The sequence below is a fragment of the Microcaecilia unicolor genome, chromosome 12, assembly GCF_901765095.1.
Source record: "Microcaecilia unicolor chromosome 12, aMicUni1.1, whole genome shotgun sequence".
Taxonomy (NCBI): domain Eukaryota; kingdom Metazoa; phylum Chordata; class Amphibia; order Gymnophiona; family Siphonopidae; genus Microcaecilia; species Microcaecilia unicolor.
The window spans coordinates 9,929,371-9,948,179 of NC_044042.1; the positions used below are offsets into that span (position 1 = coordinate 9,929,371).

Genomic DNA, 18,809 nt, shown 5'->3' on the forward strand with positions numbered 1-18,809 from the left:
TTAGCTTTTCCTGGACATTATGTTTAAAACATAGAGTAATGTGCTCAAAATTCTGTGCAGTCTCTCAATCAGTGCCACAACTCATCTATTACCTAGAATGGATTGGAGGAGGGAGGCTTGTGTCGCACACTTCTTGCGATTAAGGTGGCCAGCTGGCATCATTTTGATTGGAATTTACCCCGCTATATATGGAAACTTGAAATTGGAGCTATAATGTCCATATGATTGCTGCTTAGATTTGTAGATACAAATCAATAACAACTAGAGAAATCCCAAGTGAGAGACAAAAGCAAATCAATCAACGGAAAGTCAACCCCAACAATGTGAAAATCTGGCGACACTAACCAGACAGTAGTAGAGCACTCTCAACTAATTGACAAAAACAGTCATATGAATTTAAATAATTTGTTGAATAAATTTTAAAGAAGTGAAGAGGAGAGTTCAGTATAGGCTGTAATACAGCCGAGCAAAACTTCAGTAAGTCAAACTGCCACATGAGCGCTCACATGAAAAGCTCTAGACATCATGGGACACTCCCCAAACAACACCCCAAATTTTCAATTAAGTGAAGTGCAAAGTGAAGTCACTACCAAATGGAACTAACTTCCACAAAGCTTTGAAAACCTATCTCTTTAATAAAGCTTACCACGAGAACCAATAATGACTAGAACTCAACCCCTACACTTCTTTATCCAGATCGTCTCACTGTATAGCTACACAACCTAATCATCTTATCTTCGTTTATCCTTTGTAACATCAATTGTATTTCTTCTCTGTTACGGTGATGCCATAACAGATCTCTGTAAGCCACATTGAGCCTGCAAATAGGTGGGAAAATGTGGAATACAAGTGCAATAAATAATAAAGAGTCCTACTAATGTCTAGTGTCGCCAGAGTTCACCTTGAGGAGGACCAAAACAAACTCCTGTAAGATGAGTGAAGGGAAATTCTGTTACTTCATTAACTCAAGTCCACACTGGGAAATGGAGAAACAAACAGGAACGGACTTATCTGGATCCTTTCGTCGGTCATACACTGTAACTTCCCAAACGTCCAACAGAAATTTCCGTTTCAAGAGTCTTCCTCAAGGACGCCAGTGGTAATATTCTGATAAATCCTCCAAATTTATTCAACAAATTATTTAAATTCATCTGACTGTTTTTGTCAGTTAGTTGGGAGTGTTCTACTACTGTCTGGTTAGTGTCGCCAGATTTTCACATTGTTGGGATCGACTTTCCGTTGATTGATTTCTAGATAGGCAGAATATAAGAATTTTATAAATAAATATGGGGGAAAGAGTAAAAGCAGGACTGGATCAACTTATCCTGAAGAAAATATTACCAGTTGGCAATCCCAACCCTTAGGTAATGGAGCAGGCATCCAGAATCCCCTTGAGAGCACATCGGTAGCTTGTAACGTTCAGCAAACTGCTTTTGAAAACAGTGGTGCGTTCTTTGCAGCTTCTGAACCAAATGGTGTGACACTGTGACTGCACAGGATACACACATGGAGGGGTGTAAAAATCTCAATTGATGGTGGCAGGGTCGATGGGGTTGGGAGTGCCGATGGGTAAGTCAAACAGGAATCAACTGTACATCAGTACAGCCCCAATTCCCCACACTCTTATTTCTAAGGGAATTGCAAAACGAGTGACCAGTGCTGAACACAAGGAGTGGGATCTCTTATTCCCAAGAAATAAACTTTTCGTGACTGAGCTGCTAAACACGGGCTTCTGTGCCTTTCCTGATTTACACAGTAACGTAGTAGATGACGGCAGATAAATACCCAACAAGATAAACTCATATTATAAGGCAGTGATTCCCAAACCTGGTCCTGAAAGCACCCCACCCAGTTGGGTTTTCAGGATACCCACGATGAATATTCATGAGATAGATTTGCATGCAGTGAAGGCAGTGCATGCAAATCTCTCTCATGAATATTCATTGTGGATATCCTGAAAACCCAATTGGCAGGGGTGCCTCCAGGACCAGGTTTGGGAACCACTAGCATAAGGTATAATGTGATACTATATATGTGTACTTGACCTTGATTTGTCCTTGCCATTTTCAGGGCATAGACCATAGAAGTCTGCCTGGCACTGGCCTTGTTCTTGTTCTGTAGGACAGCTGCATTCATTTCAGCTGCAATAGGGAAAAGGAAGCAAGTTCGAGGGTTCCAACTCGGTGACCTAATGTGATGTCACAGAAAATCACTGCATCCTTGCAGACAAGGATTTTTGATGTGTTGGTGGTTTTTTTTGTTAAAATCCCAGGATTTCATATGACCAGCAGGGTCGGTGCTTCTAAGCAGTCACCCAGAGTGCCACGAATTTAGAAGTGACAATGGCGTGGAGGAGTAGCCTAGTAGTTAGAGCACCGGTCTTGACATCCAGAGGTGGCCGGTTCAATTCCCACTGCTGCTTCTTGTGATCTTGGGCAAGTCACTTAACCCTCCATTGCCTCAGGTACAAACTTAGATTATGAGGCCTCCTGGGACAGAGAAATATCCAGAGTACCTGAATGTAACTCACCTTGAGCTACTACTGAAAAAGGTGCAAGCAAAAAATAAATAAATATATGGAATGCTGCTACTATTGAAGATTCTACATGGAATGTTGCCACTTTTTGAGATTCTGGAATGTTGCCACTTTTTGAGATTCTAGATGGAATGTTGCTAGTGGAGGAGTGGCCTAGTGGTTAGAGCACTAGTCTTGTAATCCAGAGGTGGCCAGTTCAAATCCTACTGCTGCTCCTTGTGATCTTGGGCAAGTCACTTAACCCTCCATTGCCTCAGGTACAAACTTAGATTGTGAGCCCTCCTGGGACAGAGAAATATCCAGAGTACCTGAATGGAACTCACCTCGAGCTACTACTGAAAAGGCGTGAGCAAACTCCAAATAAGTAATTTCTAGCCCCTTCCAGAAGCCCTACCCTGGCACTGTTTACTTTTCTGTGCAAAGTCAGTCTGATAATATGAGCTTTGAGACCCATAACTTCATGATTCATACTGCGAGACTAGCCTCCTGCCAGGGGCTGAGTCACTGGGGGAAGTTTTAGGTTAGGGTTTCAAAGGTATGTAGGTTTCAAAAGAGGGGCTGGAGTTAGACAAGGGGGTGTGCGGAGGGATGCAAGGTTTGCCGAGGGCACCAAATATTCTTGCACTGGCCTTGATGACCATAAGGAAACCCAATCCTTCCCCTCCCCCAACACACACCCCATCTTTCCAAACAACCTGCAGTTTTGCTACTAGACCCTATCACTTATTTCACTTGGTCTTCTTTCAGAATAACCAGGAGACACATGGACTGGCTATTCCGACTCCCTCAGTGCCTATGAGCTTCGCTGATAATATTTCTCTAGGTAAGCAGTTTGATATATATATATATATTTTTTTTTAACTTTATTAATTTTAAAACAACATAGTATTTATGAAAACATACAGCAAAATATAATATGGAATAGAATAAAATTTTAAAAGGTCAGTGGGCTGATATGAGTAAAACAGAACAGTATATGCAACATACTTTAAAGAATTAATTCCTTTTCACAAGATACATAGGCGTCTAGCAGCGGCCATGCTTTGTGGAAAGATGAGAAGTGACCCAATCTCATCATGGCAGCCAGTTCCTCATATCGCCTATAGGAACACAGCAGATTCCACCATTCATGAAAGGAAACAAGCTGATTAGTTTTCCAATACAATGCAATCAGATGAAGAGCGAGAGAAATCATTAAGTTAAACAGTTGGGCATATTTTTGAGGAATGGACAAGCCAGCAGTCGAAGCCTTAAGGATTAATATTTTAAAAGACAAGAGAGTCTTGGATTGTAAATATTTTCTGGGTAGTGTCCCAAACTGCACTCCAGTACGACTGAAGGTTACAACAAGAGAGAAGCAAATGTTCTAGGGTACCCACTCCAGACTGACAAGACCAACATAGATTTGAAACACTCGGGTATACTTTAGCAAGCTTTACAGGCGTCCAGTAGGATTTATGAACAATGTAATAGGTAGACTGTAGGAGGGCAGCTGAAATAGAGGAACGCATAGTTTTTGTCCAAAAGAGATCCCACTCCTTACTGGACAGCGAGACATTTAATTCATTTTCCCAAGCGGATATTTTTCAGCCTACAGTTAATCACCTCTGCTTTATAAACAAATGCAAATCGAGACTGAATGCTGATAAAATAATGTTATATCGAAAATTATGTCTTGTAGCGAAGAAATGTATTATGCAATATTGGACTGCAGCCAATCCACCAACTTTTTGGCATTGGCGCAACCGAGTACATCAATTACTGGTATGGGAAGCAAAAGAGGCTAAAGGGCATTGCAAAAAGAAAATTCGATTTCTTAAAATATGGGGATGCTACTTAGATAAAATGACCCAAAGAGGACGAAGCCTCATTGTCAACACCTTAACATAAAATAATAGATAATAAATACAGTGCGTGGAGTATAACATGGAATAATTATGGGGGGGGGGGGGGGGGGGGGGGGACTAGAGATAGAGATGAGAGGGGGGAGGGAGGGAAGAGGGGTAAGAGGGTGGGAGGGAAGTAGGAAAAAGGGGATCAAAGTATCTTAAACTTGTCAAATGTAACTGCTGTTTTGAAATAGAACAATAAGAGAGACAAATTGTGTGTATACTATGCTTGAAGTTTATATTGTATTGCAATGATTTGACATAATAAAAAAAGTTGAAATATATAAACAAATGCAAAATAATCAATGATCATATGAATGTTTGTTTAAATGATGATGATTAGGTCGAGGAAAAAGATCCCTCAGTCCTTAAGAACAGCTGCAACCTGCCACAGTTAGACATTTAGCCCCCGGATCCTATATATGGTGACTAAACTTGCATGCACGATTTGGCAGTGCGGCCAAATTATGCACACAACGTAACTGTTTAACTAGCCAATCAGCGCCAATAATTTGCACTAATTAGAGTTTACACATGCAATTTTCTAAGGACCCTGTCATGAAATGCCTAGCCACTCACCTGGGGTTACCCCACGGCCCTCAGCACAGCACAGGTCTGCCTGCACATGCTGCATGTGCTGTACACTAGCATCCTCCTCCCACCGACTCTGGCGAGTCTCCCACTCTCAAATTATCCCCAGTGATTTCTAGGTTCCTGGCGCCGACGTCAGAGTCACAGAAACAGAAGCCTGTGTGGCCGCATTGGTGATCTGCAAGGGCAGGCTTCTACATGGAATGTTGCTAGTGAAGGAGTAGCCTAGTGGTTAGTGCAGCGGACTCTGATTCTGGGGAACTGGGTTCGATTCCCACTGCAGCCCCTTGTGACTCTGGGCAAGTCACTTAACTCTCCATTGGCCCTGGTACAAAGTAGGTACCTGAATATACTATGTAAATCACTTTCAATGTAGTTGCAAAAACCACAGAAAGGCAGTATATCAAGTCCCATTTCCCATTCCCATATATAGAATTTGGTCTTAAGTGTCTTTCTTCCCTATAATGCCTGCTCATCTTGGGGAGATGAAAGAAAAATAAAACCCCAAAACATACTTGGCTCTCTACTGTGTTCACATGTCTGTTAAGCTCCATAAATCACATAGGGGTTCTAAGGTACGCTAACGGATTTATTAATGTGTGCTAATGAATTAGTGTGCGTTAATTGCCATGCAGTCCATAGGTATGTAATGAGATGCACGGCATTTAGCACGCACTAATTGTTACTGGGCGCTAAATCAGTTTGCGTTTCTTAAAGGACCCCATAGTTCATTAACTGCACCCTGATCTGTATAAAATAGGCTTGCTTTTCTGAAGCAAGCTGTGAAAACTGTACGGGTGTTTATAGCTACTCCACTCCGCACGCTGTTTTAGATTCTTTAATTTGTAATTTTTCACTTTGCGTTTTGTAGGACCGCATTTTGATTACAATTTTAATCGTGATTAATCGTGCGATTAAAGGTATGTTGTTTATTTTTTTTTTTCAAATCCAAGAAGACAGGAGGAGCCTCCACGGAAAGTCAAAGCAAAACAGCAAAAGTAGAGGCTGACAAATGCGCAAACCAATAGGGAGATGATATCAAAAACCAGTTTATTCAGAATATTCATATCAAGGACCCGACACGGTCCGTGTTTCGGCGCCAAAGCATGGTATTTGCTGATCGGTTGGCTGTTCTTTTGTTCTCTCTGTGGATTAACTTGCATACATAAAGGAATTAATCAAGCCAATCAGCTTCTTCTCAGAGAAAGTTGATTGTGACCCCTGAGGCAGGCGTTTTGGCGCCGAAACACGGACCGTGTCGGGTCCTTGATATGAATATTCTGAATAAACTGTTTTTTGATATTATCTCCCTATTGGTTTGCGCATTTGTCAGCCTCTACTTTTGCTGTTTTGCGTTTATTTTTTTTAATAGCTCTATCAATCACAATGACAAATTTTAATCACAACGGAGCCCTAAAAAATACAAATTTGAAAAATTACAAGTTTAAAAAAATCTAAAACAGCATGCAGACTAGCTAAACACAGCTGCACAGTTTTCACAGCATACTTCAGGAAAGCAAGTCTAGAATTTTTTTATTTCTTTCTTTTTATTACTTTTTAGGGCTGCATTTCGATTAAAAGTTCTAATCACGATTAATTGTGAAATTAAAGGTGTGCTGTTTTTTTCCCCCCACTGCAGCTACTTGTGACTCTGGACCATGGAGGGTTAAGTGACTTGCCTAGAGTCATAAGGAGTTGCAGTGTTTGGGGGGGGGGGAGGGGAACAATACCTTTAATTGCACAATTAATCGTGATTACATTTTTAATTGAAATGCAGCCCTATTGCCACAGTATAAAAATCACGTATTGAGCTCTGGTAAGGGATTTTTTTTAAGTGAGTAGTTTTGGCCAATAAAAATAGAATACGTTTGTTTTTCTAAGAATATGTATTTATAAAATATTAAAAAAAAAATAATAACTGTTGGGCAGACTGGATGGACCATTCAGGTCTTTATCTGCTGTCACTTAGTATATTACTATGTTAATATGTAAATTGAGGGGTCTTTTTACTAAGGTGTATTAATAGATAGATAAGACACCCATTATATTCCAACAAGTCGTTGAGCCCATTAAAACGGGCAAGAAAGCGGTCGGAGCAACGCCGGGTGCAGCCGAGCCCCCGTCCAGGAAAGCCGTGCTCTTCTGCGCATGTGTGGCATGTCAGTCACTCTTCATTTACCGTATTTTTCGGACTATAAGACGCACCGGACCATAAGACGCACCTAGGTTTTAGAGGAGGGAAATAGGAAAAAAAAAAATTTTCCTTTTTCCCTCCTCTAAAACCTAGGTGCTCCGGTGCGTCTTGTCCGAGTTCGGGATCGCCCTCCCCCCGGCCCTGTCACCATTTCTCCCTACTCACGTCACGCGATCTTCCCTGGTGGTCTAGTGACGTTGGGGCAGGAAAGAGCCCCCTCTTTCCTGCCCAGCGCGCTGCTCTCCGTCCTCCTGTATGCTGCCTGACGGTCTCGGCGAGATTCAAAATGGCCGCCAAGAATTGAAGTCTCGGCGGCCATTTTGAATCTCGCCGAGACCGTCAGGCTGCATATAGGAGGACGGAGAGCAGCGCGCTGGGCAGGAAAGAGGGGGCTCTTTCCTGCCCCGACGTCACTAGACCACCAGGGAAGATCGCGTGACGTGAGTAGGGAGAAGTGGTGACAGGGCCGGGGGGAGGGCGGGCGGGCGATCCCGAACTCTGGGGGAGGGCGGGGGGGGAGGGAAATCGCTACCTTCGGACTATAAGACGCACCCCCCATTTTCCTCCCAAATTTGGGGGGGGGAAAAAGTGCGTCTTATAGTCCGAAAAATACGGTATATAGTAGGATGGGTGTCTTATCTAGCGCGTGTTAAATCTGTTAGTGCACCTTAATAAAAGGGCCCCTAAAAAAAGAAGGTGCAAAATGGTGACTGGGTCTAAGAAGTCTGAAAATCGAGGTGGTGCAGAAGACGGGGTCAAGCCAAGTTTGATTTATTACATTATTAAACAGAATGAAAAGGAAAACCCAGACGTTTCCACAGTATGCAGCTGAAATGAGCACCACTACACCACTAAATAGATATGAATCATTCACAGATGGTCATTGGTTAATTCAAGCAAATTAGGCCCAGTCCTGTAAAATATACATGTCAGAATAAGATTGTGAATAATTTAAGAGCATCAATATTGGCTAATTTCGTTAAAAAAGTAATGATAGCTTTGGGGGCGGGAATAAACAGGTCTCTTTTGTCTGCAGATACAAGATGTTAGAACCCTTTTTGACAAAAGGGTTCAATTTATGCCTGTTTGATCTCCTACAAATCTCATTGAATGGTTTTCCATAGGATTTCAATATGTGTTTGCTTCTTTAGGGAATGGGCCAAAACCGAATGGAAATTATAGACTGTACAGTTCTGCTGGAGATCTGCGACAGATTAGTTATGGTGACGATTTTCTGGAAGATGACATCCCTCCACCGCCATCAGTACCACCACCACCACCGCCATCAGTACCACCACCGCCACCACCATCAGTGGCACCACCACCTCCTCCACCACCTCCACCTCCTCCATTGCCTCGAGAGATGTTTCCTTCCTCTACAGTATCCTCCCCAGTTTCTCCTGCTCCCCCTGATTTTATACCACCTGAACCACCATTGGGTGCCTCTCCAGCACGTGCAGCATTGCTCCCGACTCCTACAGGAACTCCATTCCAAAGTGTGTCAAAATGGAAATCCGAGACAATACTGAATACTGTACAGTCAGACGATCATGCTTCCATCCCAAATCGTAATTCTTGGTATGTTGGGGCTCCCAATTCCCCAGCACATCCACACAAATCTGACCCACACTTGACTTTTCCCAGGTCATTTAAAGTTCCTCCTCCAGCACCTGTGAGATCTTCATCCATCCCATATCCAGAGCAGAAAACCCACCAGGCAAATGACACTTTCTATGGTAGTAACTCCAGCCAAACATCAGTCAGACCTCCTATTCCTTCCAGTTTCAATCCAAGTGCTGAAGCAAAGGTTTTCTCTGCCACTCCCCAGGAACTGAAACCTACAAATGACACAATAAATAAAAGAAAATCTGTGATCATCATGGAAGACCCCACAAGCCCCAGCCAGAGCTGGGACTCAAATAAAATTAGTGAAAGTAGTAGTAATAATCCAACAAATTCTCCTGGACCCATACCACCAAAGCCTGTGAAGACCATTCCACAGATCTCGGTATCACCAGAAACTGAGGGAAGGCAATGGAACAGTGAAAGCTCAAACGTGGACCCCACAAAAGGAGAAATCATCATTCCTAGTGCAGGGACTCTGTCTTCCAAAGACAGTCAAAGGCCAACGAGCAACATCCATCAGCTCAAGGAAGAACTTGATGCTGTGATGGCAGTAAGAGTTAAGCAAGATGAAGAGGTTTTAAATCCCAGAGACAGTTCAGATGTGAATAAACTTACGGGAAATATGACTAGTGACTTTGTAAATCCTGATGCAGCTCAGTTGTTGAAAGCTGTAAGTAAGAACATCCCACTCATGCCTGAATCATCAATAACTAAGCAGAAAGATGACCACCCAGAGGATGATTGGTCTCCCATAAATGACCATTCTCCAGATATTTTAGGACCTAATGTGTCATCATCTGATGTCATTCAGAAGCAGCCAAACCAAATCAAAGAAATCCAGAATCAACTTTCAGCTCTTTTATCGGGGAGAGGAGAGAAACAAGTAGAGGAGCCACCAAATCTTAAACGGAGTGTAGCATGCAATAAATTTAGTGGAAACGGGAGTGTTGTTGATGCAATCATTCCTGATAGTTCCAAACCATCCAAGACAGGTATGAAGTTAATTCCATTGTTACCTGCTGGAGGGAGTGCAAAGAAGGAGGAGGAGGACACAAAGTCTAGTCTGTCTCACGCCCCAGAAAAGGTTCCCACGACTGTGAGCCCTAGCCCAACTGACACCACTCAGAAGAAACAAAACAAAATTAGTAAGTTAAAGAATGATCTTGAAGCTCTCTTGTCTCCTACAAAAAAAGAGGAAAAACCATCACTAAAACCTGCTAGTTCCAAGCACGTTTTGGACATAAAGAAAGACACTGAAAATGTGAAGAGCAAGCAGATAAATACTGGAGAGCCTGAACTGCTGAAAGCTGTAATGAAGAAAATTCCACTTTTACCACCAAATGGGGAAAATGCAGTGAAAGAAATGGATTCAGCTGTACCAGATAAGATTTTGAATAATAAAACTATTTTAGATATTGTAATTCCTGAGCCAGATTATTTGCCTCTGGATAGTAACCAGGAACATGAGCACTCAAAGCCAGATCGGACACTAAAAACAGAAAATGCTTTGCAGATATCAGAGGGAGTTTCACCTCCTCAGTACAAAGATCAACAGCTGCAGCAAACTTCAGTGCCACAGTACAAGATACACCATGATAGGAAACCCTCTGCTAGCAGTGTGTCATCACTTGTTTCTTTAACATCAGAGCTAGGTCAGCAAATAAACACCACTAAGACCTCAATCAACATTCCAGCATCTTCAGATAGTCCTGCAGAGCAACCATCCTCGTTATTGACATCTACATCACGTGCTCCGGAGCAACCATCCTCGTTATTGACATCTACATCACGTGCTCCGGAGCAACCATCCTCATTATTGACATCTACATCACGTGCTCCGGAGCAACCATCCTCGTTATTGACATCTACATCCCGTGCTCCGGAGCAACCATTCTCGTTATTGACATCTACATCCCGTGCTCCGGAGCAACCATTCTCGTTATTGACATCTACATCACGTGCTCCGGAGCAACCATCCTCATTATTGACATCTACATCACGTGCTCCGGAGCAACCATCCTCATTATTGACATCTACATCCCGTGCTCCAGAGCAACCATCCTCATTGACATCTACATCCCGTGCTCCAGAGCAACAATTCTCGTTATTGACATCTACATCCCGTGCTCCAGAGCAGCCATTCTCGTTATTGACATCTACATCCCGTGCTCCAGAGCAACCATTCTCGTTATTGACATCTACATCACGTGCTCCAGAGCAACCATCCTCATTATTGACATCTACATCCCGTGCTCCAGAGCAACCATTCTCATTGACATCTACATCCCGTGCTCCAGAGCAACCATTCTCGTTATTGACATCTACATCCCGTGCTCCAGAGCAACCATTCTCGTTATTGACATCTACATTAAGTACTCCAGAACAACCATCATCATTATCGACAGCTACGTTGCGTACTTCAGAGCACCCATCCTCATTATCGACATCTACATCACGATGGGAGAACAGGGTACTGATGCATCCTGTGACTGGCGAGGAGGTGGAGGCTGGCACGCCTTTGGCTCTACTTTTAGCTGCAAAGAGTCGAGCCCAGAAAGGAAAATGCTCCATATCCCAAGAGCGCCCTAGCATTAATGAAAAGTTGAGCATGAAAAGGTCTGAAACAAGTTCAGCAATTTTGCAGTACAGTGACTCAAATCCAAATTCTTTTGTTGTTGTGCCCAAACCCCAAGCTAGAGATCCTCAATTTATGTTAAATGACAATAAAGAGTGCTGGACACCCATGTACAATGAAAGGCCTGTAGATGATACACTGGAGAGAAGGAATACAGATACTAAACCAGGAGCATTCAGTAGCAGTACACCAGACAAACTTTTTAACAAAGCCAGTAGAAAGGATGAAGAGCCTCAAAAGTCTGACATCACAAGGATAAATCAAGGTCTAGCAGAAGCTGTTAATGAAAAAAATTCTAGTAATGCTAGTCAGTCATATCTGACTAATATGTCAGACCTTCAGGTTTCTTCTTTCTATTCTCCTTTGCCAATTACAATAACGGGCCAAATGGACTGGAAAAATGGAGAGCCTCAAAATGTTGTTTCTACGAGTCTTGCTTCAGGTCTCCTCCCATCTAGAAATGTAACACAATCATATGCCAAGGATACTTCAGACTTCCAGATCTCTTCATTTGCTACGCCTACCCCATATTCAATTGGAGAACAGAAACGGGAAGACTTTAATTATGAACTAATTCCACCGCCCCCAGAGTTTAGCAATGACATTGACAACAGTGTGCAAACATACTCAAGCTCAAACATTCAGAAAAGAGACTCTTCCTATCAAAACAGATTTCCAGTTCACAGTGAAACCATGGATATGAACCCAGGCTTCAGTAGGCCAGTCTATGACAGGAGTTACATGGTTTCGCAAACACTTCCTAATAGTAGCTACAGGCAGTACCCAAGCGATAGTTATTCTAGCAATACTTCTGGTAATCGAAACAGTCAAACTCTAATTAAGAAGCGTTTATATATTCCTGAGCCAGAGAGGCCAACAACTTATGGAAAAATGTCAATGTCTACTAGAACTCTACCTTCTCCCACCTCCTACCACCCTAACATGAATCAGTACAGCTCTCCTATGATCACAGATATTCGGCGGACTAGTTTGGCGTCAAGAAGTGGCATTCCAGGAAGGAAGATGTCACTAGAGAACCCTGGAAGGTTGATACCTTCCAGTGCCATGATGAATGAGATGAAACATAAAATGCATTATCCTGAATTTTCCTACAACAAAGGGGCGAGTAGGTAGGTGATAATTCTATTTGCATAACATCTATTTACTTGGTCCTCTTAGTGTATGTAGAAGTCTAACAGGGTATGTTAAGTGGTTAGGAAATCTTAGAACCAATAATTCAAGTTGAGTCATGTGAAGTTATACAGTATATCTTGAAGGTGAGACTGGATGCTGTGTCTTCCCTGTTCAATGTTTTAACCACCACTGACTTAAATTTTTAGTCCAAGGATTTAATTAGTTTATACAGACAAAATCAGTGCAATTCAGGTTGCATTTACTAAGGAGCACCTATGATGTTGACATTTTATATAAGAATTTGATTTACTTTATTGAGGAGAGAAGTTATCAAGCTGCGTTAGGGCCTTAAATGGCGTTATTTGCCCCTTAATGTGGCTTAAAGTGCTCTAATGCATCTTGTCTTGCCTTAGTGTGATATTATTTAGGTCACTGCGGGTTATATAGAAATGAGATGCAAAACATGCAAATATATGTAAAGCAGATAATTACTATGTGAAAACCAGAACCTGACTTGTGTTGTGCACCGGGGGCACTTGCAAGTTGTGTTATGGCCATAAAATGAGAGGCTATTTTACAGTGCCCCAAAAACTTGGGTTATTTTACCATGCCAGTAGCATTGGGCCTCAAAGCCGTGGCCCAGTGCTCCCGGGCCAGAGCCTAAAGAAGCTGGTTTCATCCATCGCCACCATCGTGGGCCTACCAGCCCTTTACCTAGTGGTCCAGTGGTCTTAGGGCACGAGCTATTTCCAGTTGCTCCTGCCTGCCAGGGCTGCCTCCAAAATTTCACCGCTTGTGGTAAACTTGTGCTACTGTTGCTTAGGGGTTATGTTTCCACATAAGGCCAATGATGATGGTTGTGGTCCGTTCCGGCCCCTTTAGGCTCTGGCCCAGGAGCATCGGGCCACAGCGTTGAGGCCTGATGTTCCTGGTCCTCCAGAATAATGCTGCTTGTGAAGTGGCTGTCAATCAGCGTTATTCATTTACCACGGTAATGGGCATCTTGTGAGATTGTTATACCACAGGTTGCTGACTTCCGTGGTAAAATCCGCCTCGTACCGCAGCTTGATAACTTCCCCTCCCCCCTGATCGCGTTATCTATTTTTGTGGATTGTACACCACTTCAAGATTCTTTTGTGAAAATTTTAAGCAGCTTATCAAAATACATAATAAACTAAAGTAAGTGTTGATAGTCAATGGAACCTAGCCCAATAGAAGGACACTTACTGGGGTAAAACCTGCCCACCGGGTCAATACCTAGATTTCCAGTGGTATTCTCTGGATAGACCACTTTGGCACTAAGTGGGGGGGCAGAGCTTGGGTGGAGTTTCCACTGATCCAGTCAGAGATGATATTCAGTCTGCTCATTGGGTATCCTGCTAGGCTGTCCTACCTTGATCTGGATGCTGGTCTGGATTTTGCTGGTACTCAAAGTGGCCAAATTATCCTATATATTAAAACGCACCTCCAATGTTCTGAAGCCTTCAAGCCTTGAAGCATTCCTGCAACGTTCTGGAACTACGGCTTCAGAACGTTGGAGGTGCGTTTTATTATATAGGATGTGCTCGGTGCTTTTCTGTAGCACATGGGGGGAATTTAATATATGCTGATTAAAGTGGAGGATTGGCTGAGGGGGGGGGGGCAGGGGAGATAGGACAATCGCTGGGTGGCCAGAGGGGGGGCAGGGGACACAGGAGAATCGTTGGGTGGCTGGAGGGGGTGCAGGGAACAGAGGAGGCTCACTGGGTGGCTGGAGGGGGAGCAGGGGACAGAGGAGACTCGCTGGGTGGCTGGAGGGGGGCAAGGGAAAAAGTAGAATCGCTGGGTGGCTGGAGGGGGGGCAGGGGACACAGGAGAATCGCTGGGTGGCTGAAGGGGGGCAGGGAACAGAGGAGGCTCACTGGGTGGTTGGAGGGGGAGCAGGGGACAGAGGAGGCTCACTGGGTGGCTGGAGGGGGGGCAGGGAATAGAGGAGAATCGCTGGGTGGCTGGAGGGGGGGCAGGGAATAGAGGAGAATTGCTGGGTGGCTGGAGGGGGGCAGGGAACAGAGGAGGCTCACTGGGTGGCTGGAGGGGGAGCAGGGGACAGAGGAGACTCGCTGGGTGGCTGGAGGGGGGCAGGGAACAGAGGAGGCTCACTGGGTGGCTGGAGGGGGCAGGGGACAGAGGGGGCAGGGGACAGAGGATACTCGGTGGGTGGCTGGAGGGGGCAGGGGACAGAGGATACTCGGTGGGTGGCTGGAGGGGGGCAGGGGAGAGAAGACCATCGGTGGGTGGCTGGAGAGGGGCAAGGGAAAAAGTAGAATCGCTGGGTGGCTGGGGGGGGGGGGGGGGGACAGAGGAGACACACTCGCACCCAGCAGTCTCACTCTCTCTCTGTCACACACAGTCAATCTCACACATACTCTCTCAAACATACACACTCCGAGGAAAACCTTGCTAGCGCCCATTTCATTTGTGTCAGAAACAGGCCTGTTTTACTAGTATCTATATATTTCGTGTCAGCATGGAGGGGGGCCCTTTTACGAAGCTGTGTAGGTGCCTACGCGTGCCCAACGCGCACCTATTGAGAACCACCGCCCAACTACTGCATGGCCAGGGCGGTAATTTCATTTTTTACGCACGCTGGAAATTTTCCGGTGCACGGCACTAACCGGGCAGAAATCAGCATTGTATGTGTGCTGACGATTACCACGTGACACGTTACCGCTAAGTCAGCGGGTAGCGGCAGTGGCGTAGGAAGGGGGGGGCGGTCCGCCCCGGGTGCATGCCGCTGGGGGGTGTCGGCTCCGCGCTGGTGCACTGCCCTCTCTGCCCCGGAACAGGTTACTTCCTGTTCCGGGACAGAGAGAGCAGTGAACCAGCGCGGAGCCGACACACCCCAGCAACGTGCAGTCGGGGCGGATCGGCCCTCCCGCCCGTCCCTCGCCGCAGGTATGCGCTCCCGGGGGGGGGGGGGCTCCAGCGGGAGGAGGGTGCGCCGTGCTGCACCCGGGGGGGGGAGGTGCGCAGCAGCGACCCGCCCCGGGTGTCAGCTCCCCTCGCTACGGCTCTGGGTAGCGGTAAGGTCTCAGGCCCAAAATGGACGCGTGCCAAGTTTCATTTTGCTGTATGTCCATTTTATGCCCAAAAAAAGGCCTTTTTTGCAGGTGCACTGAAAAATGGACCTCTGTGTGCCCGATACACGCGTCTACACCAGCGCAGGCCACTTTTCGGTGCACCTTAGTAAAAGGACCTCTGAATATTCAGCTATTAAATAAAAACTGTGGTGGCCAGAGTGGAGGAGTGGCCTAGTAGTTAGAGTGGTGGACTTTGGTCCTGAGGAACTGAGTTCGATTCCCACTTAAGGCACAGGCAGCTCCTTGTGACTCTGGGCAAGTCACTTAACCCTCCATTGCCCCATGTAAGCCGCATTGAGCCTGCCATGAGTGGGAAAGCGCAGGGTACAAATGGAACAAAAATAAAATAGATACTATTGGAGATTCTACATGGAATGTTGCTACTATTGGAGATTCTACATGGAATGTTGCTATTCCACTAGCAACATTCCATGTAGAAAGCTGCGCAGGCTTCTGTTTCTGTGAGTCTGACGTCCTGCACGTGCAGACTCACAGAAGCAGAAGCCTGTGCGGCCACATTGGTGATCTGCAAGGGCCAACTTCTACATGGAATGTTGCTAGTGGAATAGCAACATTCCATGTAGAATCTCAAATAGTAGCAACAGTGGAGGAGTGGCCTAGTGGCTAGGGTGGTGGACTTTGGTCCTGGGGAACTGAGCAACTGAGTTTGATTCCCACTTCAGGCACAGGCAGCTCCTTGTGACTCTGGGCAAGTCACTTAACCCTTCATTGCTCCAGGTACATATAATTACCTAAGCTGCATTGAGCCTGCCATGAGTGGGAAAGCGCGGGGTACAAATTAAAAAAAAAATACTGCTGCAGTTGAATATTGGTAGATAACTAACTTCAGGATCTAACTGTACACCAGTGGCGTAGCTACGTGGGGCCAGGGCCTCCGTAGATTTGGCCCTGGACCCCCCTGCCGATGACCCTCTTGACCCCCCTCCCGCCGCCAACCCGCCATCGCCTGCCTTTGCAGGCGGGGGACCCCAACCCCCGCCAGTCGAGGTCCTCTTCTTCCCGCGCAAGGCTTCCTTCTGTTTCTGACGTCGGATGTCAGAAACAGAAGGAAGCCTTGTGCGGGAAGAAGAGGACCTTGGCTGGCGGGGGTTGGGGTCCCCCCGCCAGCAAAGGTAGGCGATGGCGGGTTGGCGGTGGGAGGAGGGGGGGCAAAGTTGTTGGTGGCGGCGGGGTCAGCAATGGCGGGGTGGGGGGCTAAAATGTGCCCCTCCTCAGGCTCTGGACCCCTCTCCTGCCAAAGTCTGGCTACGCCCCTGCTGTACACAATATCCTTAATTTGTAATTAGTCTGTGGATGTAACTTTTGTTAAATAACATATTTAAGATAGCCTATATAGCAATATTAATAGTGTAATATTTGAAGAGTTACACTAAATGGTTGCCTAGATGGCGTGATTGCTCAAATTTCAGCCATTTTTCTGTAAGGTGCTACAATATTGTTTCCTCTGTTCAGGACTTGATCTTCTGTTTTTTTTGTGTGTCTGGGTTCTGACAAATCCAATTTATTCCTCTGCAGAACACAGCATCACAGTTCCCCATACCAAGTGACAACTTTCACCGTGAGGCCAGGGACAAGACAACCTATTTCTTATTCGCACCAAAATAATCCTTACTGAGGTCCGTCTAATGGGAACCATTCGTGCACGGGGACCTTTCAAGGCCGTCATAAAGTCGAGGAAGCCGCCCAGATCCTCCAAAGAGCTGCACCGTTTCAGACACATGCGGTCCACATATGTCTCTGGCTATATATTTCTCTCTATTTCTGGATGGCTAAATAACTTTTGCACCAATAGTGTCATTACTATGATAAATATGAGGCAGAGATCACCATCTTTCCCCCCCCCCCCCCAAAAAAAAAAAAAGAATACTGGATCTTTGACCTGATTTCATTGTCAAAATTGAAAATGTGACCTTTTTAACACTTGACCTTGGCTCAACATCTGACTCTGATTAAACCTTAATAATTAGGCAAGTGAACGTCATGGACCCTGAAACCAGCATGTTGGGCCTTATATGTGGATGGATGTTTCGCCTCACTCTGCTTTGACTAAGACTGTATTTGTTCCTATCGTGTGCTCAAAGCCTAACTAAACTAGAAATGAGTGGTTTTGGGGTTCAGCTGCTTAAAACAATTCACAATATGCTTTTTTTTAAAAAATCAGTCTCCTCTTCGCACCAGTAGGCATGTCACTTGTAGGGATCATGTTTTGTTTTTTTAATGTACAGGTATATAAACGAAAATGTTCACAGGGAGCATTATTTCAGAACATAGTTTTTATATAGTTATGAAATAGTTGCAGGGATTTAAATATGTTTTTTCTCAAATGTGCACTGAAAAGTGTACATTTTAAGTTATCACTAACTATATTGTATAAAGGAGAGATTTTTACCGATGCACTTCTGATATATCAACAGACCTTTATTTTTCTATCTAAAGCACTTTTCTGATGTCAGCAATATATACTTAAACCAATGTATTGGTTATTGAATGCCTTGTATATAATTGTAAGTACAATTATTTCTTATTTATTAAAAAAAATAATAATAATTAAGAATTGTGGAGTAAAACTCTGCATTGCAGTTGTTCAAATTGCCTAGTGGAGGAGTGGCCTAGTGGTTAGAGTGGTGGACTTTGGTCCTGGGGAACTGGGTTCAATTCCCACTGCAGGCACAGGCAGCTCCTTGTGACTCTGGGCAAGTCACTTAACCCTCCATTGCCCCAGGTACAAATAAGTACCTAAGCCGCATTGAGCCTGCCACGAGTGGGAAAGCGCGGGGTACAAATAAAAAAAAAATATGGAAGTCTACTTTGGAAAATATGATAACATTACAGGACAAGTGAAAGAATCCATCTTAGCGCCAGTTCAACTGCTCTTGACTAGACTTATATCCACTGTTGGTATTGGAGAGTGTCGAATAATTTGTGCACATAAAATGCCTTATCCTTTTTTTTTCCAATGTCTCTTGTATTGTTTTGAAAATATTCACTTGGTTTGTAAATTTATCATCCAAAGGTTTTTGTGCTGAGTTATAGCTAAAGCATTTAAAAAATGTGGGCCCCTTTA

General features: G+C 44.7%; 1 protein-coding gene across 1 annotated transcript in view; it reads left to right on the plus strand.

Annotated features, from left to right (window-relative positions):
- The window catches only part of LOC115481560 (uncharacterized protein C6orf132 homolog), a 69,081-nt gene extending 51,188 nt beyond the window's left edge, over window positions 1–17,893 (plus strand). Inside the window, exons 3-5 of the mRNA XM_030220796.1 lie at window positions 3,284–3,359; window positions 8,362–12,601; window positions 17,261–17,893. Coding sequence (XP_030076656.1) covers window positions 3,284–3,359; window positions 8,362–12,601; window positions 17,261–17,360 — 4,416 coding nt within the window. The 3' untranslated portion in view covers window positions 17,361–17,893. The remainder of the gene's footprint in view (window positions 1–3,283; window positions 3,360–8,361; window positions 12,602–17,260) is intronic.
- Window positions 17,894–18,809: the final 916 nt, after the last annotated feature.